At 47.1% G+C, this 27,716-nt stretch overlaps 1 protein-coding gene across 4 annotated transcripts in view; it reads right to left on the bottom strand.

Annotated features, from left to right (window-relative positions):
- Positions 1 to 289: 289 nt before the first annotated feature.
- The window catches only part of LOC147120130 (melanophilin-like), a 278,087-nt gene continuing 250,660 nt past the window's right edge, over positions 290 to 27,716 (bottom strand). For all 4 annotated transcript variants that reach the window (XM_085985695.1, XM_085985693.1, XM_085985694.1 and 1 more), the window contains 3 exons: positions 25,663 to 25,729; positions 6,848 to 6,948; positions 290 to 4,539 (listed from right to left, as the gene is read on the bottom strand). In XM_085985695.1, coding sequence (XP_085841821.1) covers positions 4,513 to 4,539; positions 6,848 to 6,948; positions 25,663 to 25,729 — 195 coding nt within the window. In that variant the 3' untranslated portion in view covers positions 290 to 4,512. The remainder of the gene's footprint in view (positions 4,540 to 6,847; positions 6,949 to 25,662; positions 25,730 to 27,716) is intronic.

The raw sequence follows: 27,716 nt of genomic DNA, 5'->3' as shown, positions 1-27,716 counted from the left end.
CAGTAGTCCCAACACCGACCCCTGGGGGACAGCACTGCACACTTCCCTCCAGTCTGAAAAATAACCATTCACCACTACTCTTTGCTTTCTATCCCTTAGCCAATTTCTTATCCGCATAGCCACTGCCCCTTTAATCCCATGGGCTTCAATTTTGCTAACAAGTCTCTCATGTGGTACTTAATCAATCGACTTTTGAAAGTCCATATACACATCAACTGTACTACCCTCATCAACCCCCTCCGTTACTAGTGCATGTCTTTAACATAAGAAATAACAGGAGAGCTGAAAATTGAAGATAAACTTTTATTGTCCATTTTGTTGAAGAATAAAACAAATACATAGTTATTGAGCGATTAAAATGAGAATCATTAGGATTAAGGCATTTCTCTCAGGGCAAAGTTCTGTGCTCTCCACATCAAAGAGGGATTGATGTTTCTAAAACTCTACTAATAAACAGAAGCTGACCCAACTTTCTCTAGGATATGCCAAGCATTACCATTAGTGAGTTGCAATGACATAGGCCCAATTGCTTTGGCCAATTGAGGACCATGTGTATTTGATACAGTGTTGCCCCCACTCAGATATTGGACCAGATAGCTCACTTTTTGGATATGTTGTCTGGAAATTTTTAAAATTCAAACCAGAAGCTCAGAGTTCAATTTTTAAGTTAACATTTAATTTTTGTCATTTATTCATGACATGGAGGCATTAATTATTAGGTTTTTTGATGGATTTTCATTATCAAAGGAAAATGTTCAGAATTTTAAAACTTGATTTCAACAGTCTCTTCCCCCCCCCCCCCCCAACTTCTCGATCCATCCTGTTTTGGATTTCGCAATAGGTACCAACCCTAATTGAATAACTATTTCTATACTTCAATCATTTTCCAGTAGTGGGAAAGGGTGTAATATTAAAGAGGAAATATCATAGAATCCACGAGGAAAGGTCAGCCCTGTGCTATACATACAGCAGTATTGCAGAGCTCTGGAAATCAAAAATCCTTGACCCGTTTGGGTTTGCAGATGTCAATGACTGGAATGAAACAACTGGAATGAGCATCTGGTGGGAGTTATACCTCTGTAGTTTGGGTCAGTTGCTTCACTGAGTGCAGTTATAGTGTCAGGGTCTCAGAGGTACTGTAACTCTGTTCTTGTCTGATGAACAAGCCCTGGTTAGACCACACCTGGAGTAATGTGTTCAGTTCTGGGCAGCACACCTTAGGAAGGATTGATCAGCTTTGGAGGGAGTGCAGCGTAGATTTACCAGAATGATACACGGACTTCAAGGATTAAATTACAAGGAGAGATTAAACGAACTAGGGTTCTATTCCCTGGAATTTAGAAGGTTAAGAAGTGATTTGATCGAAATTTTCAAGATATTGAGGGGAACTGATAGGGTAGAGAGAAAATTTCCCGCTGGTTGGGGAATCCAACACTAGAAATTAGTGCCAAGTCTTTCAGGAGTGAAATTAGGAAACACTTCTACACGCAAAAGGTGGTAGAAGTTTGGAACCCTTTTCCGCAAATGGCAGTTGACACTAGGTCAATTGTTAATTTTAAATCTGAGATTGATAGACTTTTGTTAACCAAAGTTATTGAGGGATATGGGGCAAAGGCGGGTATATAGAGTTAGGTCACAGATCAGCTATGATCTCATTGAATGGTGGAACAGGCTCAAGGGGTGAAATGGCCTACTCCTGTTCCTATGTAACATTTTCTCAATCATGAATGAGAGACAGGGTGTTACTGAGCGACCATGTAAGTGAAAGGAACAGGATGTGACTGTTAATGAATTGAGTGAGCGTCTCAGCATGTAAAAGCATGTCAGTGACATTGAGTGACGACAGAGTGAGCAAGTGAGACTGAATGTGAGTGAAAGTGAGAGCATGCACGCTACCATAATAATGACAATGAACCGCTGCTGTTTTCAGGTGGCGATTTCTTTCTAAGCTGAATCATCTCAGATGACGTTGGATGCACGTAAAGGTTGTCATAGATCTGCTTCAGCAACAATGTGAGTGGGATTTAATCAATATAATTAATGTTAATTAACTGTCTTCAAAATGCTGGTAGTCATTCCATTGCATATAATGACTGCATCTGAACAATATATTAAATCATCCTTGCATATTCATTTGACTATTTTATTTATGGCATTAATTCAACAACAATTGACAACTTCCCTCAGACAGTTTACAAGGATGTTTGCCATGGGAATTAGAAGTATCACAGCAGGGAATGGATTTCTTAATTTGGAGTTAATGCACTATTAGGGCACAGCAGGGGAAACTTTACTCTGCATCTCTTATATCCAATCCCGGAGTGCTTGATGGAGCAGAGTAAGGGTTCCAGTTACGGATGGATTCTGCAGGGTTCTGTGCTGGGATAACTGTTGCTCATCATTTTGACTAATAATCTAGAGGAACCATTCTTAAAATCAAGGATGATACAAATGTGCACAGGGCTTAGTAATTCACACCAAATCGATAGGTTGCAGGCTGATTTAGATAAATTAGGTGAATGGGCCAGTGTGTGGCAGATGTCATGCAGTTAGGAAATTCCAGGCAGGTTTATATCATGTAGTTGTAACCGTTGAAGGTAACAGAGTAAGAAAGAATCCCGGGATAGTAGTTGATCACTTGTTAAAGGTGCACAAACAGTATCAGATAGGTATAGGGAAAACAAATAGGTTGTATTGTTAGGACCATCAAGTACAAAATGAAAGTAATATATTTAGCCTATATAAGGTTCTGCTATGCCCGCACTTGTAGCATTGTGCAGTTTTGCTTCCTGATGAAGGTTATTGGGGCTCTGCAGAGGGTGCAGACCAGAATGATGCCAAATTTTAGAGCTTTGTGTTATGAGGACAGGCTGGAAGAATTAGCCTTACTTACTTTGGAGAAACACATTTAGAGGGGACATGGTTGAAGTTCAAAAATGATAAAAGGATTGGACACAGTCCAGTTCGATCTTTTTCTTGCTTCCATGCTTCTACATCCAGCAGATCATGCTCTGTGTTGTTTCCATAATGAAAACCCCTTTTTATGTGGCCAGTCAGATAGGATATTTGAAATAGATGGTAATGGTAGGACTAAACATCAGGACTATAAAAGCTACAGGTGCAGATTTAGGTTAGATGCCAGGAAGTATTTCTTTTTACAGAGCGTTATCATCCTGTGGAATTAACTGCCGAAATGTGTTGAGTATGGAGTTATTACAGACCCTTGAAAAGGAAGTTCCTCAGAGAAAAGGCCATTTCCAGTTATAGAGGGTGACCTGCTAGTTAGTTGTTATTATGAGTCACGGGCAACCACAGACTCAGACAGCTTTCCTTGATTGCCTTAGGGAGTCAGAGAGAAATTTCTCAGCGTTTTTCCCAAACTAACTGCAGTATTTTTTTTGCTTCTCCCAGGAGATAATGTAGTAAGGGGGTGAGGGTGTGCAAGATTGCACTGTTGACTGGATGGGATGGGCTTGACGAGCGATATGGTCTTTTCTCGAAGGACTTGTAAAGTTACCCTCAAGTGCCAACGTTGGAGTGTTCCATTCCACAGCACAAGCATTCCTCACCTGACCAGCACAAAATGCGGCAAAAATAAAAGGTACACTTTAATATTTTCATTGAGAACTTTAGCCCTGCATCTAAAACTTTCTGTCACTGAATTACTCAGGGACATTTCAACTTACTTCCTCCTACAGAGGGCTCGAACAAACCAGATAAGTTCACTGGACAATAACATACTTCGGCTAAATGTTGTTTGTTGGTACACTACTTATGCCCCACAGTAGTTGCCCTCCATTTTCTCCCCTCCTCTCTTGAGAATGCTCACTCATGTTGTGGTATGGTTCCTCAAGCACCAACTACCCTCTTGCATCTCATCTAAGTGACGACTCTTCATGTGTGAACCTAATAATAAGTGTTGAGCCTGATCTTGTACTTGCCTGATATCCCCACATGCACTTCCGAGCACGGATCACTGGGTACAGATTGATTGAAAATCGTGGCTGATTTTTCTCTGCAATGGCCAGCACAATGATGGCAATTGTATCATTGTATCCCAACTGCCATCCCAGTTAAGATCATTTACCTCACGCAGACCAGGAATTGAACCTGGGATCTACCTTATGGCTCAGTTACTCAGCGGGCAGTAAATTTAGCAGCTGAGCTACTGAGGGTTCTGTACTTGATATATAAAATTGTCACAAAAGAAGTGTTAAAAATCTGTAATATGCAAAGCATCGCTGTATCAAAACATCAGAATTGCAAAGAGTATTAGAGCTGACGCGACATGGTAGAATGCACATGCATACATTTCAATGCAAAGGATATCCATTACTCAACGGATCAATTGTGCATAACACTGCATAAAACAAACATATAACACACAAGCTGTTTTGTCCTATGTATCATTTAACAAGCTGATTGCTCTTTGAAATGTAGATTTTTGTTCCGATTCTGGGAAACACGTGTTTCAAAAGCTGCAGCCGCAGGTCACGTTGATGGCTTTTCTCTTTAAGGTCGCTTAGACACGACTGGTTTCTGTTTAGCAAGCAAACAAGTAAAGTGTGAACATTTAGGGAGAACAGTAATGAGTAAAAATAACAGGCCAGCTGTTATTTTTTCCCCCTTGATTTTTGGTGATATAATTCTCTATCCTTTTACAATTCTCTATCCTTTGATACTTTTTTTTCCACAGCGTGGAACAGGGATGTAAAATATTACCAATGAGGAAAAGGTGCAGGACTGACCCCGACACCCATTAATGCTTCCTTGAGTTATTATGCCAAACAGCCTATACAGAAGAACTCTAAACACTGCTTAAAAAAAACGAAAAGGCTTTTTAAAAGCTGCTTTTTAAAAAGTTTGTTGTTTATCAAATATCAAATTTGCTGATAGGTAAATTTTCACCAAAAACCTGCCCACAGAACATTATTTTTTTTATAGCTGTCTGTACTCTATGCTTACTCAAACACTGCTTTATTTTTAAGTTACTTTTTTTAAATTACAAGATTTTATGTTTTCCAGTTTGAGAAGCATAAGAAGCCATACTCTCTTGGCGAGAAATTGGGTTTGTTAGTGCCTGTTTTTTGAGTGCAACGAGTGCCTTTTTAGCTCCAAATGGTGTCCACGGTGCCGCATACAATTGTGGGGTGGATCGCGCTGAACGCCATATTGGTGCAGGCATTAGAGGGCGCGTAGTGAACATCCGCCAGAAGTATGTAGGACAGGCAGATCATGACGTCAATGAGAGTGCAACGTTGAGTTGATGTCAGTGCTGCCATTCTGGAGCTCAACGCTCCAGCCAACACCCTCTCTTATTCTCACACAGCGGAACACACTTTCAGCAGCATGACGGACCCCCCCCCCCCCCCCACCAACGCTATTTAAAGGGATCATCAACTACTTACAGGTTAGTTGATTTCTTCTGGCTGTTGCTACAATTCTACAAGTGTTTGGTGCTTTCTATAATTGTTTCAAGTTGCAAAAGTCTACAGGGAGTGGTGTGGCAGGTGCTGAAGGACTTTTTGCTGACTTCAAGGCTTCTGCACAAACCAGTTGCTCCCAGACATGGGTGCACTAGTAGGCATTTCCCTTGGTATACAGCATGACTGGAAGAATAAACAGAGACCACAGAGCAGGACAAGCTGCTGGAAGAGGGAGGAGGAGAAGGGGGAGAAAAGCTCTCAGCAGGAGGCCATATCCGCCCAGGGTGTTCTCCTACCTGAACCTCAACAATGTGCCAGACGTCTGAGTTTCAGTAAAGACGTCCTCACTGAAATCTACCACCTGCTGCAGCCACAACTGCAACCTCAGAGCAGGGCAAGGACCGCACTGCTAGTGGCTGTGAAGGTGATCGTGGCGATGAACTTTTGTGTGTCTGGCTCCTTCCAGGCTGGAGCTGGAGATATTTGCAACATCTCGCAGTTTGCTGTCCACTGTTGCGTAAGGGACGTCACTAAGGCTCTCTATTCAAAGAGAGCAAATTACATTTTTATTCTCTCTTGCCAGAGACAAGCAGGCGGAGTGAGCACGCAGCTTTGCTAGGATTCCCCATAGTGCAGGGTGCCACTGACTGCACGCACATTGCTTGTCAACTCTGCCCTTTACCAGAACCAAAAAGGATTCCACTCCCTCAACGTCTAGCTGGTGTGTGACCATAGGCAGTGAATCATGCAGGTCAATGCCCAGTATCTTGGTAGCAGTCATGATGCCTTCATTCTGGGGCAGTCCATTGTGCCAGCTGCATTTGAGCCACCACGGCAAACCAAAGGGGCGACAAGGGCTATCCGCTGATGACATGGCTGGTGACTCCGGTGCACAACCCACGCACACGTGCGCAGCATGCATTCAATGAAAGCCATGCTGCCACACCCAATGTGATAGAGCAGACCATTGGTATGCTGAAACAATGCTTCTGCTGTCTGGACCACTCTGGAGGAGCCCTGCAGTACTCAGCAGAGCGGGTGTCAAGATTCGTGGTGGTCTGCTGCATGCTCGCATCAACAACCTCGCCATCATGAGGGGACAGCCTTTGCCACCAGCTATGTGGCGAGCAGCTGAGGAGCAGGAGCATGAGGAGGAGGAAGATGAGGAAGTGGAAGGGAGGAGGCAACCTAGACAACCCCTTCCTGCCAAAGGCAGTTTTTGAGGGAGTTGAATTCCAGCTCTGACAACATCTAGGAGCTGAGCAGGCCATGGATGGAGACCTGGAATCACACAGCACAGCAGTCTGTTGAGGGCTACAAGCGAAGGGGAAGCAAGCCACAAAAGGCTCCAGGCTATATTATGAGTAATATTGTACTTCTTTGCTTCAGGACCCTCACAATAAGATGGAGCTTCAGCATACCCCATAAACATGGTCCAATCTTCTGCTCTTGTTACTTGGATTTCGTTGGGTGAGCGATCCTCTGTACTGTGAATTTCGATCAAATGCATCATTCTTGACAGCTGTGGAAAAGGAATATTAATTACTGAAAGGCAATATGTATTTATATATAGTATATAGTTACAAATATCAGGAAAGACTGAGCATGCTGGGACTCTTTTCTCTATAAAAGGCTGAGGGGTGATCGACTAGAGGTCTTTAAAATTATGATGTGGTTTGAGAGGAGGTAGAGAAGATGTTTCCCCTTGTGGAGGAGACCAAAACTAGGGGGTCATCAATATAAGATAGTCACTAATAAATCCACTAAGTCTTCAGGAGAAACTTCTTTACCAGGACAGTGATGAGAATGTGGAACTTGCTACCACGTGTAGTAGTTGAGGCGAATAGTATAGATGCATTTCAGGGGCAGCTAGATAAGTACATGAGTGAGATAGGAATACAAGGATATGCTGCTAGGGTGAGATGAAGTTGGGATGGAGGAGGCTCGCGTGGAGTATAAGCATCAGCATAGACCTCTTGGACCGAATGGCCTGTTTCTGTGCTGTAAATTCTATGTAATAGTATATTTATAAATCAGTCCTGTTTATTGTAGCTTTAATATCCTTTTCCCTAGGCCTTTAAAAAGAATTTAAATCACATCACTGACTGTGAAAATAAGGCAATCTTGATACTGATGTTTTTAAAGGGAAGTAAGGGTGTGGACCCCTCTATTTTTCAGCTTATTTTCTCCTTTCCCATTTATTCAATTTCCCTCAGATGGCCAATTGTCTGGTTTTTAATATAATGTCTTCCCATGCTAATACTTAATGCTTATACTCCACGCGAGCCTCCTCCATCCCTACTTCATCTCACCCTAGCAGCATATCCTTGTATTCCTATCTCACTCATGTACTTATCTAGCTGTAAACCAGGAAGTAAAAGATCCATTTACAGTTAATGCATTTAAAAAGAAATCACACTGTGCACATAAACTGAACCTGGGACCTTCTGGTCTGTGTGATTCAGAACCACAGTAAGTGTTGCATTTACCAACTAAACCTTTGGGAAGTTTCTCAAGTTAGGTAGAGAGGTCTTATGACTTGAACCAGAGGACTGAGAGTGTGAGAATCTCAGAGGACCCTGACACCTTCCTCAGGGTCTTTTGAATTGAGAAAATAAAACTCCCATCAGATCTGGAGTTATGCTTTTTCAATGAGCCAGAGCCTGAGGTCACTTTGGGTGTAACATTGAGTTGCAGCCAAACTGTCCTGTAGAATTGTACTGTGTTTGTCCCAATTTTCTCACCTCTTCTCCCAAAGAAACTAACATGCGGAGATTATGGTTCTATAAAAATGCTGGCAGTCCCCCGGTCCCAAACATAGATTAAGAGTGTTCGCTGACTATTCAACCATAGGTGACTTCACAAATGATCCTATCCAGCCCTGATATCCATATATGCACTTTGCAGCATGTCTACTGAACAGTGATTAGGAGCAGGAACCCCAGCAGATTTTTCCCCTCCCCTGCAGTGTATACCATCTACAAGATGCACTGCAGCAACTCGCCAAGCCTTCTTCGTCAGCACCTCCCAAACCCGTGACCTCTTCCACCTAGAAGGACAAGGGCAGCAGGTGCATCACCTCCAAGTTCCCCTCCAAGTCACACACCACCCTGACTTGGGCATGTATCACCGTTCCTGCATCGCCGCTGGGCTGAAGTCCTGGAACTCCCTACCTAACAGCACTATGGGAGTACCTTCACCACACAGACTGCAGCGGTTCAAAAAGGCGGCTCAACACCATCTTCTCGAGAGCACCTAGGGATGGGCAATAAATGCTGGTCTTGCTAGCAATGCCCATACCCCACTAATGAATATAAAAAAAGCCCAGAGACCCAATTACAGTACCCTGACTAACTCAGCACACCATGGGACTTTCCATGCCTGTAAGGTCCAGTTCCATTATACAGGGCAGTGAAGCCACAGCTGCAGGCTGTGGACACCAGAGCTTCTGGTTAACTTGGAACAGGCTGTGTGCTTAAGGAAATTCTGCAATGGTCATAGACGAAGCAAACGCTTTTTAACGGTATCAGGCAAAGGAAAGGAGTCTTGGGAAAATGTGTTCACCAGCACATTGGCCACTGACATCCACAAACATCAAGGGAAAATCAATCAAAATTACAAATAAACCACTGCTGGTCTGATAGAAAATTCTACTCCAGCCTCGTTTAAAAGCGCTATTGTATTTTGTCCATAGAGAAACCTGAAGGTGTATTACAATCCACCCTAATTGACTTTGATCGTGTGAGCTTTTTCTTCCAAAAGGATTGTCCATCTTGCGTATGGCTGAAACAATTTATTTTAACATTTACTGTCAATGATTTCTTTCAAACAACATGCTGCTGCTCCCCGGATACTCAATGGTGAATGCTTAAGGATGGGGCTGGACAAAGCCACTCATAAGCCCTTGACACTACAGGGGAAGAGAAGTATATGAAACAATCACTTTCCAACATAGATGTCCCTTTACGGTTAGTCTTGGTGTCTTTAATTAAATAATTATAAATACCCTATAATACCTTAGTGTCAGGAGCTGGTCTCTTGTGTCATCATTTAACTAGTTAATTTCATGGTGATAACATCTGTTTTAAAGATGCAAGTGTGAGGCATGACTTTGCTGCACTAGGCAGGAAAACCTCTCACACACTTCCCTGTAATAGATTCCATCACCATGACCTTCCCAAATATTTTGTATCAGTCTTTACAGTAGAGGACACTAAAAATATCCCAACACTGGACCAGCAGGGGGCAATGGGGGGGGGGGGAGGAGCTAAACACGATTAAAATCACTAAGGAGATAGTACTCGGTAAAATAATGGGACTTAAGGCGGATAAATCCCCCGGACCTGATGGCCTACATCCTAGGGTCTTGAGATAAGTGGCGGTAGGGATTGTGGATGCATTGGTGATTATTTTCCAAAACTCCCTGGACTCAGGAAAGGTCCTGGCAGATTGGAAAACTGCTAATGTAACACCCTTATTTAAGAAGGGAAGTAGACAAAAAGCTGGAAACTATAGACCAGTTAGCCTAACATCTGTGGTTGGCAAAATGTTGGAGTCCATTATTAAGGAAACAGTAACAGAGCATTTGGATAAACATAATTTAATAGGACAGAGTCAGCATGGTTTTATGAAGGGGAAGTCATGTTTGACAAATTTGCTCGAATTCTTTGAGGACGTAACATACAGGGTGGATAAAGGGGAACCAGTGGATGTAGTGTATTTGGACTTCCAAAAGGCATTTGACAAGGTTCCACACAAAAGATTACTGATCAAGATAAAAAATCACAGGATTGGGGGTAATATACTGGCATGGGTGGAAGATTGGCTATCTAACAGAAAACAAAGAGTTGGGATAAATGGTTCATTCTCGGGCTGGCAATCAGTAACTAGTGGTGTTCCGCAGGGGCCAGTGCTGGGACCCCAACTCTTTACAATCTATATTAACGATTTGGAGGAAGGGACCGAGTGCAACATATCCAAGTTTGCCGACGATACAAAGATGGGAGGGAAAGGAGTGAGTGAGGAGGACATAAAAAACCTGCAAAAGGACATAGACAGGCTAAGTGAGTGGGCAGAGATTTGGCAGATGGAATATAATGGAAAGTGTGAGGTTATGCACTTTGGCAGAAAAAATCAAAGAGCAAGTTATTATCTAAATGGAAAGAAACTGCAAAGTGCTACAGTACAAAGGGATCTGGGGGTCCTGGTGCATGAAACACAAAAAGTTAGTATGCAGGTGCAGCAGGTGATCAGGAAGGCCAATGGAATCTTGGCTTTTATTGCAAGGGGGATGGAGTATAAAAACAGGGAAGTCTTGCTACAGTCAGACAGGGTATTGGTGAGGCCACACCTGGAATACTGCGTGCAGTTTTGGTTTCCATATTTAAAAAAAGATATACTTGCTCTCGAGGCGGTTCAGAGAAGGTTCACTCGGTTGATTCCGGAGATGAGGGGGTTGACGTATGAGGAAAGGTTGAGTAGGTTGGGCCTCTATTCATTGGAGTTCAGAAGAATGAGAGGCGATCTTATCGAAACATATAAGATTGTGAGGGGGCTTGATCGGGTGGATGCGGTGAGGATGTTTCCACTGATGGGTGAGACTAGAACTAGGGGGCATAATCTTAGAATAAGGGGCTGCCCTTTCAAAACTGAGATGAGGAGAAACTTCTTCACTCAGAGGGTAGTAAATCTATGGAATTTGCTACCCCAGAGAGCTGTGGAAGCTGCAACATTAAATAAATTTAAAATGGAGATAGACAGTTTCCTAGCAGATAAGGGAATTAGGGGTTACAGGGAGAGGGCAGGGAAGTGGATGTGAGTCTAGATTTGGATCAGCCATGATCCTATTGAATGGCGGAGCAGGCCCGAGGGGCCGTATGGCCTACTCCTGCTCCTACTTCTTATGTTCTTATGTTATGTAAATAGTGGTACCTGGGACTTGCTATAGATATTAAAAATATTTATTTGAAAGCAAATACTTATAATTGTTTTTTTTATTAAAGGCACCAAGACTAATGATAAGAGGTCATTTGTAGTTGGGGGGGGGGGGTCATAGAGTCATAGAGTTATACAGCACAGAAAGAGGCCCTTCGGCCCATCGCATCTGCGCCAGCCATCAAGCCCTGTCTAACCTAATCCCATTTTCCAGCATTTGGTCCGTAGCCTTGTATGCTATGGCATTTCAAGTGCTCATCCAAATGCTCCTTGAATGTTGTGAGGGTTCCTGCCTCTACCACCCTTTCAGGCAGTGAGTTCCAGATTCCAACCTCCCTCTGGGTGAAAAAGTTCTTCCTCAAATCCCCTCTAAACCTCCTGCCCCTTACCTTGAATCTATGCCCCCTTGTTATTGACCCCTCTACTAAGGGAAAAAGTTCCTTTCTATCTACCCTATCTATGCCCCTCATAATTTTGTACACCTCAATCAGGTCCCCCCTCAGCCTTCTCTGCTCCAAGGAAAACAACCCCAGCCTGTCCAGTCTTTCTTCATAGCTGAAGCGCTCCAGCCCAGGTAACATCCTGGTAAATCTCCTCTGCACCCTCTCCAAAGCAATCACATCCTTCCTATAGTGTGGCGACCAGAACTGCACACAGTATTCCAGCTGTGGCCTAACCAGCATTTTGTACAGCTCCATCATAACCTCCCTGCTCTTATATTCTATGCCTCGGCTAATGAAGGCAAGTATCCCATATGCCTTTTTAACCACCTTATCCACCTGTTCTGCTGCCTTCAGGGATCTATGTACATGCACACCAAGGTCCCTCTGATCCTTTGTCTTTCCTAGGGTCTTACCATTCATTGTGTATTCCCTTGCCTTGTTAGCCCCTCCAAAATGCATCACCTCACACTTTTCAGGGTTAAATTCCATTAGCCACTGTTCCGCCCATCTGACCAACCCATCTATATCGTCCTGCAGACTGAGGCTACCCTCCTCGCTAGTTACCACTCCACCAATTTTCGTGTCATCTGCGAACTTACTGATCATACCTTTTACATTCACATCCAAATCATGAATGTAGACCACAAACAGCAAGGGACCCAGCACCGATCCCTGCGGTACCCCACTGGACACAGGCTTCCAGTCACAAAAACAACCTTCGACCATCACCCTCTGCCTTCTGCCACTAAGCCAGTTTTGGATCCAATGTGCCAAGGCACCCTGGATCCCATGGGCTCTAACCTTCTTGACCAGTCTCCTGTGCGGGACTTTATCGAAAGCCTTACTGAAATCCATGTATACCACATCCACTGCACTACCCTCATCCACACAACTAGTCACCCCCTCGAAAAATTCAATCAAATTGGTCAGACATGATCTTCCCTTGACAAAGCCATGCTGACTATCCCTGATTAATCCTTGCCTCTCCAAGTGGAGACTAATTCTGTCCCTCAGAATTTTTTCCAATAATTTCCCTACCACTGATGTTAGGCTCACTGGCCTGTAATTCCCTGGTTTATCCCTACTACCCTTCTTGTATAATGGTACGACGTTAGCTGTTCTCCAGTCCTCTGGCACATCCCCTGTGGCCAGAGAGGTTTTGAAAATTTGTGTCAGGGCCCCTGCAATCTCCTCCTTTGCCTCACACAACAGCCTGGGATACATCTCGTCTGGGTCTGGGGATTTATCCACTTTTAAGCCTGCTAAAACCGCTAGTACCTCCTCCCTCTCGATGCTAATATGTTCAAGTATATCACAGTCCCCCTGCCCGATTTCTATGTCTACATTGTCCTTCTCCATAGTGAACACAGATGCAAAAAATTCATTTAAAACCCCACCTACATCTTCTGGCTCCACACACAGATTGCCACTTTGGTCCCTAATGGGCCCTACTCTTTCCCTAGTTATCCTCTTGCCCTTAATATACTTATAAAACACCTTAGGATTTTCCTTTATTTTGCTCGCCAGTGTTATTTCATGGCCCCTCCTCGCTCTCCTAATTTCTTTTTTAAGTATCCCCCTGCACTTTTTATACTCCTCTAGGGCTTCCTCTGTCTTTAGTCCTTTGTATCTGCCAAAAGCCCCCCTTTTTTTCCTAATCCATTCTCGTATATCCCTTGACATCCAAGGTTCCCTGGGCTTGTTGGTCCCACCCTTGACCTTTACGGGAACATGTTGCCATTGTACTCTCTCAATTTCCTTTCTGAAAGACTCCCATTGCTCCGATGTGGATTTTCCTACATGTAGCTGGTCCCAGTCCACTTTGGCCAGATCCTGCCGTATCATATTAAAATCGGTCTTCCCCCAATTTAGAACCTTTATTTCCGGTCCATCTCTGTCCTTTTCCATGACTACCTTAAATCTCACCGAATTATGGTCACTGTCACCAAAGTGCTCACCTACTAACACTTCTACCACTTGCCCGGCCACATTCCCTAGAATTAGGTCCAGTACCGCCCCCTCTCTTGTAGGACTTTCTACATGCTGGCTCAAAAAGCTCTCCTGGATGCACTTTAAGAATTCTGCACCCTCTAAGCCTTTCACACTCTGACTATTCCAGTTAATATTGGGGAAGTTGAAATCCCCCACTATTATTACCCTATTATTTGCACATTTCTCTGAGATTTGCCTACATATCTGTTCCTCTATCTCCCCCTGACTGTTTGGGGGCCTATAGTACACTCCCAGCAAAGTGCTTGCCCCCTTTTTGTTTTTAAGTTCTACCCATATGGCCTCATTAGAGGAACCTGTTAATATATCATCCCTCCTTACAGCAGTAATTTACTCCTTAATTAATATTGCGACACCCCCTCCTCTTTTACCCCCCCTTCTGTCTCGCCTGAAGATTCTATACCCCGGAATATTGAGCTGCCAGTCTTGCCCCTCTCAACCATGTCTCCGTAATAGCAACAATATCATACTCCCATGTGTTCATCAACACCTTCAGTTCATCCACCTTATTCGCAAGACTCCTTGGGCTAGATTTTCAGTATAGGCAGTTTTGGGGCGCTAACCTTAGCGCCCGCCCGAAGTTAGCGCCCGCCCCAAAGTAGCGCCCCGTTGCCGGAAATTCAGTGGCTTCGCCCTAAGAGGTTGGTGGAGCGCTAAAAGAGGCGTTCCACTACTATCTTTAGGCGCTAAGCCGGCGGTCCAGAGGGATAGCGCCCAGGCGGGGCGCAGCGCGGGTGCGGTCATTTTTGGACTGACAGCAGACCCCGTGGCGCTGACCAGCTCTTAAAGGGGGAAGGGACGAATTGGTCTGCTGCCACGCCCTGCACACTGCAGCCTTGCAAAGAGGCCTCAACACTGCTGCTCAGCCCCAGGGAGTCATGGCAACGCCAGAGAAGGCCCGTCAGCGTGCCCTGCGCTTCTCAGAGGGTGAGCTGGACATAATGGTCACAGCTCTGGAGGTGAGGCGCAAGATCTTGTTCCCAGAGAGTGGGAGGAATCCAACCCACCACGACTACACCAAAGCCTGGAAGCAGATCGCCCAGAGGGTGACGTTCACCGGCGATGCCCCCAGGACCCACAAACAATGTCGTAAAAAATACAACGACCTGACCAGGATTGTCAGGGTGAGTACCCTTTCCAGTCTCCTCCTCATTCTTGCATGTACACCTGACATGATGGGCAAAGGGAGCTGAAAGTCGTATTGGCCAGCCCTCAGCCAGCAGCATTGGGACAGTCATGAGCATCAATTGGCCATTCGGCACTCTACACTCTGGCCAAGCTATTCCACCATGGGAGGCAGTGCACACTACATCAGGGCTTCACTCTGGCCAAGCTATTCCACCATGGGAGGCTGTGCACACTACATCAGGGCTTCACTCTGGCCAAGCTATTCCACCATGGGAGGCAGTGCACACTACATCAGGGCTACACTGCGCACTTACAGCCCGTCCTTTCTCTTGCAGGCTAAATTAGCCTTTAATCGCCAGGCCCGTGCCAGGGGTGGCCGCGCCAAGCTGCAGAAGCTCACTCGGCTGGAGGAGCGCGTGTGTGTGCTCATGGGAGCCCGTGTGCTCGTCCCCACAGTGTGCGGAGTAGCCGACCCTCCACTGCCTGGCAATGGTAAGGACCTCGCCTTTTGGCCCTCTCGCGTCGCACTGGCCCATCCGAGCTACCTCCTTTGCCACTGTCCCACCAATGCGCTGAATGCCACCAGTCCTAACTCCCTCGCTGACGCCGTCTCCTCACTCTGAAGCTACTCTTGTGCATTCCTGCTTTCAGCTGGTGACGACCAGGACCCTGAAGCTGCCAGTGACAGCACCTCCGAGCAGGAGGAGGAGGAGGAGCGAGCCGGACCATCGGGGGAACAGTCATGTCCCGCAGGAGAGGAGGAAATGCTTGACACCTCCTCACTGGACGAGTGCCTGGAGGAACTGTCGCAGGGCAATGCAGCTTCTGGGACCAGTGGCGTCCAGCCACCCAGGAGCCATGCGCGTGGCCCGCGGCCTTCCCCCCAAAGGGGGCAAGGATCAGAGGGGAGTGCTGCTGATCGGCACACTCGCCGCCACCAACGTGGCAAGGGTCCCCTAGTTCGGCCCCCTCCTCCCCAGCGGGAGAGTCGCGACTCCAGTCCGGACACCTTCACCTCGGAGGAGGTGCGGAAGCTGGATAAGATGGCCGAGGATTCGGACCGGCGCCACACGGAGCTCATGAGCGTGGTGGGGCGCATGCCTGAGGCCATCGAGTCGCTGGCGACCAGTGTGCGCGAGTTCGGGGCAGCAACTGCCGCGAGCGGCGGCATGCTGACTGATGCCGTCAAGACCCTGGCGGATGTGATGCAGGCGCACACCAGGACAACAGGGGCACTCACTGCTGCCACACGCGCTGTCTCAGGCAGGCATCGCCAGGGCAGCCGCCGCGCTGGACCATCCCAGCAAGCCGCCCCTCGGCTGATTGTTGCGGATCCTGCAGTGCGGGCCCGGCCGAGTGCCACCGCGCCACAGCACCAGCCAGCGCATCCCAGACGCCAGCTGGCCCACATTGCGCCATCCGTCGCCGCCATTCCCCCACTGGGGCGTCAAGGGCAAGCGGCTGCAGCTGATGGTGGCCAGGCTCAGGTGTGCCACTCAGCAGACGGCCCCTCGAGGCCCAAACGCCGTGTAGGCCGCCCCCCAGCGGCATCTGGCGGAAGGGCATCTGAGCCTCAGGCGCCTTCCCCCAGCCTCGCAGCAGCCACTGGGCAGAGCCTGCGAAGGAGCAGCAGGCCGGGCAGGGGAGGCAAAAGGCTGGGCAAGGTCTCGCCCTCGCGGGCCACTCAGTAGAGGGTGTGGCCAGCTTTCCTTTTATATGGCGGTGGCCATCTTTATTTTGCCCATGGTTGTGTTGTTGGAGGGCTTATTTTTTGCGTTAGGCCGACGTTGAGGCCCGGTTTGAAGAAATGTGGAGTGACTCCTCCCCAGTTTGTGGGAGTGAGTCGTTTGTTGGGCTTTTTGTGGGGCCCGTTTATTGTTTTTGGGGATTCATGTGGGAAGGGCTTTTCATTTTTGTGTAATAAATAATTATCTTTATTCATGCAGTCTCCATGGTTGTTCTTCTTAGTGTTTGTTGGCTTCGCCGGCTGAGGGCTTGCGGAGCGGCTGCATTCATCTTCCCTCATGGCCCCTGGCCATTCCCTGACAGGGGGCTTAGAAGTACCGTGTAATAAGGTGGCGTTGTGCGGCCCTTGGCCCTGGTCACTCCCTCCTGGGAACGTACTCCTGCTCCTCCTCCTCCTCCTCCTCCTGAGGTGCTGGTCCAACGTCAGGTGGCAGTGCCCGAGTCCTGCGGATAGCCAGGTTGTGTAGCATGCAGCAAACCACCACAAATTGGGAGACCCGGTCTGGCGAATACTGGAGAGCTCCTCCGGAGCGATCAAGGCAGCGGAACCACTGCTTGAGGACCCCAATAGTTTGCTCGATGATGTTGCGGGTGGTTTGATGGCTCTCGTTGTAGGCCTCTTCAGCAGCGGTCCTGGGCGCGCGGAGCGGGGTCATGAGCCAGGTGCACAAAGGATAGCCTTTGTCCCCGAGTAGCCATCCTCTTGGGGGAGGCTGTGCCTGGAACATGTCATGCACAGTACTCTGCCGCAGGATAAAGGCATCGTGGCTGCTGCCTGGGAAGCTGGCATTGACTGCCATGATGCGCTGCTTGTGGTCACAGACCAGCTGCACATTCAGAGAATGGTAGCCCTTCCTGTTGCGATACTCCTCGCCATGCTCCAGAGGGGCCCGCAAAGCCACATGCGTACAGTCAATGGCGCCCTGCACCAAGGGGAATTCCCCGAGTCTGGAAAATCCCAATGCGCGCTGATGCTGGCTCTCCAGGGCCATGGGGAAGGAGATGAATTGGCTTCTCCTTCTGAACAGTGCTTCGGTCACCTGGCGGATGCAGCGATGCGCGCCGTACTGGGAGATGTTTGCTATGTCCCCAGCAGCGTATTGGAAGGAGCCGGTGGCATAGAAGTTCAATGCCACCGTCACCTTCACTTCCACCGACAGAGACGTCCTGCACCTGAGCTTTGGCCGCAGATCTCGGCGAAGCAGGTGGCAGATCTCTGCAATCACCTCCTTTCGGAATCGGAGCCTTTTAACACATCGCGCGGCACTCATGTTTAGGTAGGAGCACTGCTGGCGGTATAGCCTGACTGGGTAAGGCCTACGTGGCCGACGCCTGTAGCCCCCTCTGCCTCTAGCCAGGGCTGCCCCTCTCACAATGCGTCTGCGAGCCCTACGGACATGGAGCTGCAGCTCCGCGTTGGCACCCCATGCAACCCCCATCAAATCCTGGCAAACACTCAAATTTCCAAAAGGCCACTTGCAGCGCTCTGGCCTGAGTCCAAAAATACCTGAGCTCTTGCTGCTTGAAACCAGTTAGCTATCCTCCTTGTTGTGTCTCCAGAAATGCGTTGCACAAGAGTGTTTTCTGAAAAAAGGCTGGCCTTTATACTGGAGAGCACGTCCCCTTTAATTTGCGCCCCCCGGGGCCCGCGCTGGTTGTGTTGCGTTCCTTTTTCCAAACGCTCCGGCCGCCAGCCGCACAATGGGGCGGTCCGACTGAAGTTTGGAATCGGGGCGGCCAAAGGGCGTTGCACGAGGATGTGACGTCATTTTCTGCGCGCGCATCCGGGCGGGCGCTAAACTTTGCGCCGGCGCTAACGGGTAACTTAATTTGGGGCGGGGCGCAAACTGTGCTGCGCACGGGCGCTACACGCATAGCGCCCGAAAATCACTTCTCTTAAGGCGCTAACTGCTGGCGCTAGCAACTGAAAATCTAGCCCCTTGCATTTAAATAAATGTCATCCAGCCTTGCCCTACTCCCTTGTGCCGTTACATATTTGCTCTGCCTTCCAAGCTGACTTGTTTTTTCCTCTATATTTGGCTGTACATCACCCCCTATTATAGCTCCACTCTGTATCCCACCCCCCTGCCAAGTTAGTTTAAACACCCCCCAACAGTGCTAGCAAACCTCCCCGCAAGGATATTTGTCCCGTTCTGGTTCAGGTGCAACCCATCTGACTTGTACAAGTCCCACCTTCCCCAGAAGCAGGCCCAGTGATCCAGGAAACTAAAGCCCTCCCTCCTGCACCAACTCTTTAGCCACGCATTCATCTGCTCTATCCTCCTATTCCTATACTCACTAGCACGTGGCACCGGGAGTAATCCAGAGATTACAACCTTTGAGGTCCTGCTCTTTAATCTGCTACCTAGCTCCCTAAATTCTTGCTGCAGGACCTCATCCCTCTTCCTACCCATGTTGTTGGTCCCAATGTGAACCATGACCTCTGACTGTTCACCCTCCCCCTTTAGAATGCCCTGCAGCTGTTCAGTGACATCCTTGACCCTGGCACCAGGGAGGCAACAAACCATCCTGGAGTCACGTCTACGGCCACAGAAACACCTATCTGTTCCCCTTACGATAGAATCCCCTACCACTATTGCTCTCCCACTCTTTTTCCTCCCTTCCTGAGCAGCAGAAGCACCCCTGGTGCCAGGAAGTTGGCTGCTGCTGCCTTCCCCTGGTAAGTCATCCCCCTCAACAGTATCCAAATCGGTATACCTACTTGAGAGGGGGATGGCCACAGGGGTCCCCTGCACTACCTACCTGCTTCTACTGCTCCGCCTGATGGTCACCCATTTCCCTTCTGCCTGTGCAGCCCTTACCTGCGGTGTGACCAACTCACTAAACGTGTTATCCACGACCCTCTCAGCATCGCAAATGCTCCAAAACTCATCCATCCGCAGCTCCAGTGCCTCAATGCGGTCTGCTAGTCGCTGCAGCTGGATACATTTCCGGCACACATGGTCATCAGGGACACCGGCAGTGTCCCTGAATTCCCACATAGCGCAGGTGGAGCATAACACGGGGCTGGGCTGTCCTGACATGACTTACCCTTTAATTAATTTAAATTAATTCAATACCACCAATTAAAGATATACTCTAGGGCGCTTGTATGGCAGAAGTCCCCGCTACACCAGAGAGACCCTAGAAAATATAAACCGCAGAATTGAAGTTACCTTACAGCAAAATGATATATTTAAGGGCTCTGGTTTACAAACAAACTAGATGATAAATATCACACCTTAGAAACTATAAACCACAGAGTTTAAGTTTAAAAAGAGAGAAATACTCACCAACCAATCACTTACCTGCTTTCTGGTGACGTCACACTTCAATTTCTTTTTACCTCTCTCCTTCCCTTTGAGTTCCGAGTTCGGAGATTAGTGAACCTTACCTGGTCTCTGGAGCCTTTTATAGCCCCGCTACTGCCGCTCGAGTTTCCCACCGACGCTCTGACGCCTTACCTGGTCTCTGGAGCCTTACCTGGTCTCTGGAGCCTTTTATAGCCCCGCTGCTGCCGCTCGAGTTTCCCGCCGATGCTCTGACGCCTTACCTGGTCTCTGGAGCCTTTTATAGCCCCGCTCTGCCGCTCGAGTTTCCCGCCGACGCTCTGAGGCCTTACCTGGTCTCTGGAGCCTTACCTGGTCTCTGGAGCCTTTTATGGCCCCGCTACTGCCGCTCGAGTTTCCCGTCGACGCTCTGAGGCCTTACCTGGTCTCTGGAGCCTTACCTGGTCTCTGGAGCCTTTTATAGCCCCGCTGCTGCCGCTCGAGTTTCCCGCCGACGCTCTGAGGCCTTACCTGGTCTCTGGAGCCTTTTATAGCCCCGCTGCTGCCGCTCGAGTTTCCCACCGATGCTCTGAGGCCTTACCTGGTCTCTGGAGCCTTTTATAGCCCCGCTGCTGCCGCTCGAGTTTCCCACCGATGCTCTGAGGCCTTACCTGGTCTCTGGAGCCTTTTATAGCCCCGCTGCTGCCGCTCGAGTTTCCCGCCGACGCTAGGTGTTTGTTTCCTACATATTCTTTCCCCTTTAAGCCATGTACACAACATAAATGAAATGAAATATAACTGTTAAAATAATATTGGGCCAGAAATTCGGGTCCAAATGCGTGAGTACGGTCTGGGTACTCACGCATCTGGCCGTTGGAAATGCCGGCGTTCAGCATGCACAGCGCATGCAGGGAACGCCGGCATTTCCAGTCCTCTGAACGAAGGGGTTCAGAGGCACAGCGCGTGCGACTGCACAGGCAGCGCTTGCGCAGTGAACTTCGTCGATTTCATTCATGGATTCAGTGAGGGTAAGTCCTTACAAGTTACACTTGAAAAAAGCAGGTGTAAAGTTGTTCCAAGGCTGCGGAGGAAGATATATTTTATCGTGGAGCTTCTGAAAGGCAATATTTTTGTTTGGGAAAGGGAGGGAAGTTATTTTAAGTAAGTTTTAAAGTTTAAATTTTTTTTTTTTAATGGGTTTTCAGAACGGTAGGTAGAAGGAGCAATTGTGGCTGTGTGAATGGAATGTGAAAATGAGTGTTCTAAAATGAGTAATGTAACATTTCCAGCACTTTTAAGAAAGAAACTTTTCATCAGTAATAAGTAATTATGTATGTATGTCCGCATATATTCCTTTACGTATATGTAGGTATGTTTTATATTCCTTTACTAATGTGTATGAATGTATGTTTGTAATTATGATTTTCCAATAAGTTACTTTCTCTGAAAGTCATAATTAAATAATACATTCATACACATAAGTAAAGGAATATATACATGACACGCAAAGGAATATATACAGACATACATACTTTCAGAAGCTCCACGATAAGAAATATCTTCCTCCGCAGCCTCTGGAGCAACTGTACCCATGCTTTTTTCATGTGTAAGTTGTAATGACTTGACCTCACTGAAAGCATGAATGAAAGCGGCGAATTTTACTGCGCACGCGCTGCCTGTGCAGTCGCACGCGTTCTGCCTCTGAACCCCTTCGTTCAGAGGACAGGAAATGCCGGTTTTCCCCACATGCACTGTGCATGCTGAAAACCGGCATTTCCTCCAGCCAGACGCGTAAGTACCCCGACCGTACTCGCGCATTTGGAAGGGAATTACTGGGCCAACATTTTACATGTCAATAAAATGAAAAATTTAACAATTGCACGACTTGCCCCCTCGCATCTGCGACTGAGGGCCCAAGGAGGTGCATTGCGCAAGAGGTCATCGTCGTACGTATCCTCACACTGTTCCCTTTCGGGAACTGTATGAAGTGGTGGAAGGATTTATGGCCGTGATTAACGCTCATTCCGTGACCGTAACCATCTTTGAACCAGCCATTAGGGTGGTTAGTCCTATGGCGGGAGGGTTTTACGGGCTCCCACAACCCATCTGAGGGGGGGGGGCCACCAACACCCACGGACGCAAGTATCCCGCTGGATGTCCACCCAGAATTTAAAGTTGGAGCTCCGACTCCACTTGCCGGGACTGTCTGGAGTGGGGTTCAAAACCCTACTCCTTCTGGCCCAGCGGCGGGGATGCTTACTGCTACGCAAAAGGCCCACTCCGCACAAAAGGTGACACCCATACGTTTCCTGCGCCTTTTCCCTCCCCGTGACTGGAGCCCTATGCTGCCACTTGAAAGACCAAGCTATCATCTGCCCTTTTTGCGGCGCCTTTGACTTCTCATTACCAATGATGAGCAGGCGCTGCGCCTCCACCTCCTTGAGGAGATTGCTGAGGTCATCATCAGTTCAATTGTGAGTTCTTTTAATGCCGTGAATTGTGCTCATTCCAGCCATTTCACTTTGCTAATCGGATTGGGCCTTTGGCATAGCGGTAGGATCCCCGCCGCTGGGCCAGATCAGGGTAGGGTTTCGAACCCCACTCCAGACAGTCCCGGCAAGTGGAGTCAGAGCTCCGGCTCTAAATTCTGGGTTGACATCCAGTGGGATATTTGCGTCCGTGGGTGTGGGTGGCCCCCCCTCCTTGTATAGCTTGTGGGAGCCCGTAAAACCCTCCCGCCATAGGACTAACCGCCCTAATGGCTGGTTCAAAGATGGTTACGGTCACGGAATGAGCGTTAATCATGGCCATAAATCCTTCCACCACTTCATACAGTTCCCCAAAGGGAACAGTGTGAAGACACGTATGACGACGACATTGCTAAATAAATAAACGGAATTAAAAAAATTCTTTTAGGGCTTTTAAAAGTCTTTAAATTGCTTTAATTCTGTTTAAAACTACTTCAGATTCTTCAAAATAATGTAAACGTTTTTAAAAGTTTATAAAAGTTACCAAAATCTTCAAAAAACTTCCAAAAACCTATTTAAACTGCTGCTTTGCATGTAAAAATGCTTAGCAGCTTGGCAGAAACATTGGGGGCGTGTCCTGTTAAACTGAGACCTCAAGGGGCGTGTCTCAGTTGCACAGCGCGCTGCAGGCTTCGCGCTGGCTGCACTCCTGGGCGGCGTGACATCATACGCTGCCCGGGATTCTTCTTTTTCAAAATCGAATTCCAGGCGTCCCTGGAGGTCAACGGCCAGTGCGTCGGGTAAGTGCATATCAGGGGCTTGCATGCGCGGCAAGCCCCCGATCTGAATTTCTGGCCCATTGAGATTATATAGGCTGGAGCTAGGCAATCTAGTAGCAATCATGACTGCTCAAGATACTGTTCCAATATTTTTTAGAAACACTTACATTTCAATACGAAACTTGTAGATTGTAGGAAAGTGAGACTAGGAAATAAGAAGACCCATAGCCTTGAGGTGCTGGGGAAAAATGAGTTAGAGTAGGAAGCAGTACAATGAGTCTCAATTTTAACACAGTGAGGATGCAGGGAAGGAAGAAGAATGTGCAAGAGAGTTGGGCAGCATAAGCAATGAAAGGGGTAAGGGGAAAGGAATTGGGTAAAGTTCAGGAACTGAAAGGGTGGGAGGGAGGAGGAAAGGTTAAATAAAGCACTAGAGAGTGCTCATCAATAGATAAGGGAGAACCAGTGGATGTGGTGTATTTGGACTTTCAGAAGGCTTTCGATAAGGTCCCACATAAGAGATTAGCGTGTAAAGTTAAGGCACATGGGATCGGGGGCAAGGTACTGACTTGGATAGAGAACTGGTTGGCAGACAGGAAGCAAAGAGTTGGAATAAACGGGTCTTTTTCCGAGTGGCAGGCAGTGACTAGTGGGGTACCGCAGGGATCGGCGCTAGGACCCCAGCTATTCACAATATATATTAATGATCTAGACAAGGGAACTAGATGTAATATCTCCAAATTTGCAGACGACACAAAGCTGGGTGGGCGTGTGTGCTGTGAGGAGGATGCCGAGAAACTCCAGTATGATTTGGACAGGTTGGGTGATTGGGCAGAAGCATGGCTGATGCAATGTAACGTGGATAAATGCGAGGTTATCCACTTTGGTGTCAAAAACAGGAGAGCAGATTATTATCTGAATGGCAATAGATTGGGAGAAGGGGAAGTGCAATGAGACCTGGGTGTCCTTGTGCACCAGTCGCTGAAGGTAAGCATGCAGGTGCAGCAAGCGGTTAAGAAGGCAAATGGTATGTTGGCCTTCGTAGCGAGAGGGTTCGAGTACAGGAACAAGGATGTCTTGCTGCAGTTGTACAGGGCCTTGGTGAGACCACATCTTGAGTATTGTGTGCAGTTTTGGTCGCCTTATCTGAGGAAGGATGTTCTTGCCATGGAGGGAGTGCAGCGAAGATTCACCAGGCTGATACCTGGGATGGCAGGAATGACGTATGAGGAGAGATTGGGTCGATTGGGCTTATACTCGCTGGAGTTTAGAAGAATGAGAGGGGATCTCATTGAAACTTATAAAATCCTAACAGGACTAGACAGATTAGATGCAGGAAGGATGTTCCCGATGGCCGGGGAGTCCAGAACCAGGGGTCACAGTCTAAGGATAAGGGGTAAGCCATTTAGGGCAGAGATGAGGAGGAATTTCTTCACCCAGAGAGTGGTGAACCTGTGGAATTCTCTGCCACAGAAGGCAGTAGAGGCCAATTCATTAAATATATTCAAGAAGGAGTTAGATATATTTCTTAAGGCTAAGGGGATCAAGGGATATGGGGAGAGGGCAGGGACAGGGTACTGAATTTGGATGATCAGCCATGATCTCATTGAATGACGGAGCAGGCTCGAGGGGCCGAGTGGCCTACTCCTGCTCCTATCTTCTATGTTTCTATGTATCATTTAGGACAGAGGGGATAGAAACAGGGGAAAGGGAATAACAACAGAAAGTGCTGGAAACACTCCGCAGGTCAGGCAGCATCGAGGAGAGAGAAACAGAGTCAACGTTTCGCATCGAACACTTTGTCAGAACTGGAAAAGATTAGGGAAGAGAGATTTTTAAACAGGGGCAGGGAGGAGGGGAGGAAAGAACAAAGGGAAGGTCTGTGATATGATGGAAGGCAGGAGTGATTGACTGACAAAAGGGAAGGTAGAGCAAGGCAAAAGGAGAGGTAATGGGACAAGTTAAGAAACAAAAGATGGCTCTAGATGAGGTATGAATGATGATGGAAGCAACATTAACAGCTAACGTGAGGAAACGAGAAAAAAATATAAAGAAATACAGGGGCCAATTTATAGTCTGAAATTGTTGGACTCGATGATAAGTCCAGAAGGCTGTAAAGTGCCTAATAGAAAGATGAGGTGCTTTTCCTCGAGCTTACGTTGAGCTTCTTTGGAACAGTGTAAGAAGCCGAGGACAGAGAGATCAGAGCGGGAGTGGAGGGGAGAATTAAAGTGACAGGCGACCGGAAGCTCGGGGTCACGCTTGCAGACTGAACGGAGGTGTAAATAAGTTTAAGCAAGCAGGCAATAAACACCTCAGAACATCTTTGTGGGACATTGATGAGAGGTCTCATTGTACTACAATCTAAGACCAACCCATATTCCAATCAAAATTATTACAAATATTCTATTCAAAATGCATACATATTCTAATTAAAACTGCTACTATTTCTAACTGACTTTTTGATTCCTTATTTCCAGTTGGATTTGAATTTTTTCGACGAGGAGGCTGCTGCACCATCATTGCCTGTAAAAGATAACAAATCAGTTGTAAAATGAATCATCATTCATACATATCACACAATGCAAAGGTCATGGGTTATTTCTCTGTGCACAAATAAAGCTTCCATGTATAACATAATTCTCAAGGATTAAGAGGACTAATAAGTGTGACCAGTGCTCTCCAGAGGCACTCCGTGCACCAATGAGCTGACCTCGGCCCTTAATGCAAGATCAGCTCATTGTAATATTAACATTTTGATTTCAATGTGTTGCTAAGGATGTGCTGGGAGATCAGCTATTTCATCAGAGTGTGAATTCCTGCTGACACCTCAGGACCTGGGGAAGAGGCGGGGTGGAGGGCTGGTGTGAAGAAGGGGATGGCGCCTGACCAAATTTGGCCTTTAGGACCAACAGTTTGGCCATAGGTAAGTTGGATGATCCCTATTGGAAGAACAGGACCATGCAGGTTAAATTAAAAGTTTTTTTTTTAAAGTTCTTGCGGTTCTTTCTTGCAGCGTCTATTTGCAGAGTGACTCGAGCACATCTTAGGCTTTCCAGTCTCTTTATAGGAAGCAGGCCTCATTTCAATGAGAATGGGGCCTTAATGACACTTGCGCACAATCTGCACTCTCTGGGGTGTAGAGGTGGCCCCAGGCACCCAATTATTCGGGGAGTTATGGGCCACTGAGAGTACAGATATAGTTCCAAGATTATTCCAGATAAAGCAACTTTATACTTCAATTTGAGCCCAAATTCATTTTTCTCTTGTTTACAGACTCCAGCTTTCTCTCCTCCTATCCTCTCCTGAAGATGATGATCTGCCACCCTCTGGTACCTTGCTGAAGCTACCATTCTTTCCAATTTAAACTGAAACAGTGAGTGCCGCTGGATATTTGTCTGGAGGGTACCACAGCTGTGCCCAATTCTGTCCTCACCAAATGCCCACTTTCCAGCAAGAGCTACTGTCTAGTGATCGGGAACAGATACCCCAGCTGGTTTTTCCCTTCCTTAGAACTGAGGCAACAAGCCAATTGAAGCATTTTGTCCACCACCTATGATCAGCTAATGTGGTACACATTGGGGATCAATACTGGAACTTCCCTGGTCTGTTGGCTCAGTTCCACAATGGGAAGTTTACTGATCAACTGAGCAAGCACCATAAGGCTTTTTAAACCAAATAAATCACTGGTCTCAATCGAATTCTTCTCTGCAGCTGAACTTTTCAAATTCCCAGGTTTTACCTTCTAAGTGGTGGACTGAAAGACATTTATACTCTTTTGAAGGACACCATCCACTTAATATTTCTACCATGTTGTCCATCTAAATGGCATTAACGTTTCTACGATTGAAGGATAAATTCCACAGTAAGTTTGAAATGTCACCCTTAGCCTCTCTAAAGACACACGTGGAGATTTCTCCAGCAATTCTAGTGTGTAAAATTGGATAAAGTACATTTAAAATAATGTGGAAACCAGACACGGAGCTTGGTGCTTTAGCGGGCAGGTGGCAACGACAATAACTGTCAAATTCCGAGGCAAGGAATGCGAATATTTGTCATGTAGATGTCATATCCCCTTTCAAAACAATGTATCAAGATACTCAGAAATGCTTAACTATATTAAAAGATAAACAAAGGAATAAGTGATGTTCAACAGATGCATTAGAGGTGGAATCAAGGAAGATCACTATTCCCAACAATCTATCCACAGTCAAGGGAAACGTCCTTCCCAACTTCTTAAACCCCTCCCCCCCCACCTCCTCTATTAAACCCTGTGGGGTGATGGGGATCTTGGATGGGATTTACCTCCTGACCTCTGTAGGCCTGCCATCATCTTTTCCTCTTTTTTTCCCCTTTCCCCTGAAGAATAGCTCCAGATACTGGCTCCCATCCAGTATCTCATCCAAGTGACTATGCTTCAAGTTTGAGCTTAGGCAGGGAGTTCCAGCGAGCCATTTGACAGTGATGATATCACTGGGCCCCAACCTTTTCTCAGTTGATATCCGCGCACATA

This window comes from Somniosus microcephalus, chromosome 4 (genome assembly GCF_052327205.1).
Source record: "Somniosus microcephalus isolate GS21.2 chromosome 4, FLI_Smic_1.0, whole genome shotgun sequence".
NCBI lineage: Eukaryota > Metazoa > Chordata > Chondrichthyes > Squaliformes > Somniosidae > Somniosus > Somniosus microcephalus.
Note: the sequence above shows the minus strand (reverse complement) of the source record. Positions and strands in the feature narration are given on the sequence as shown.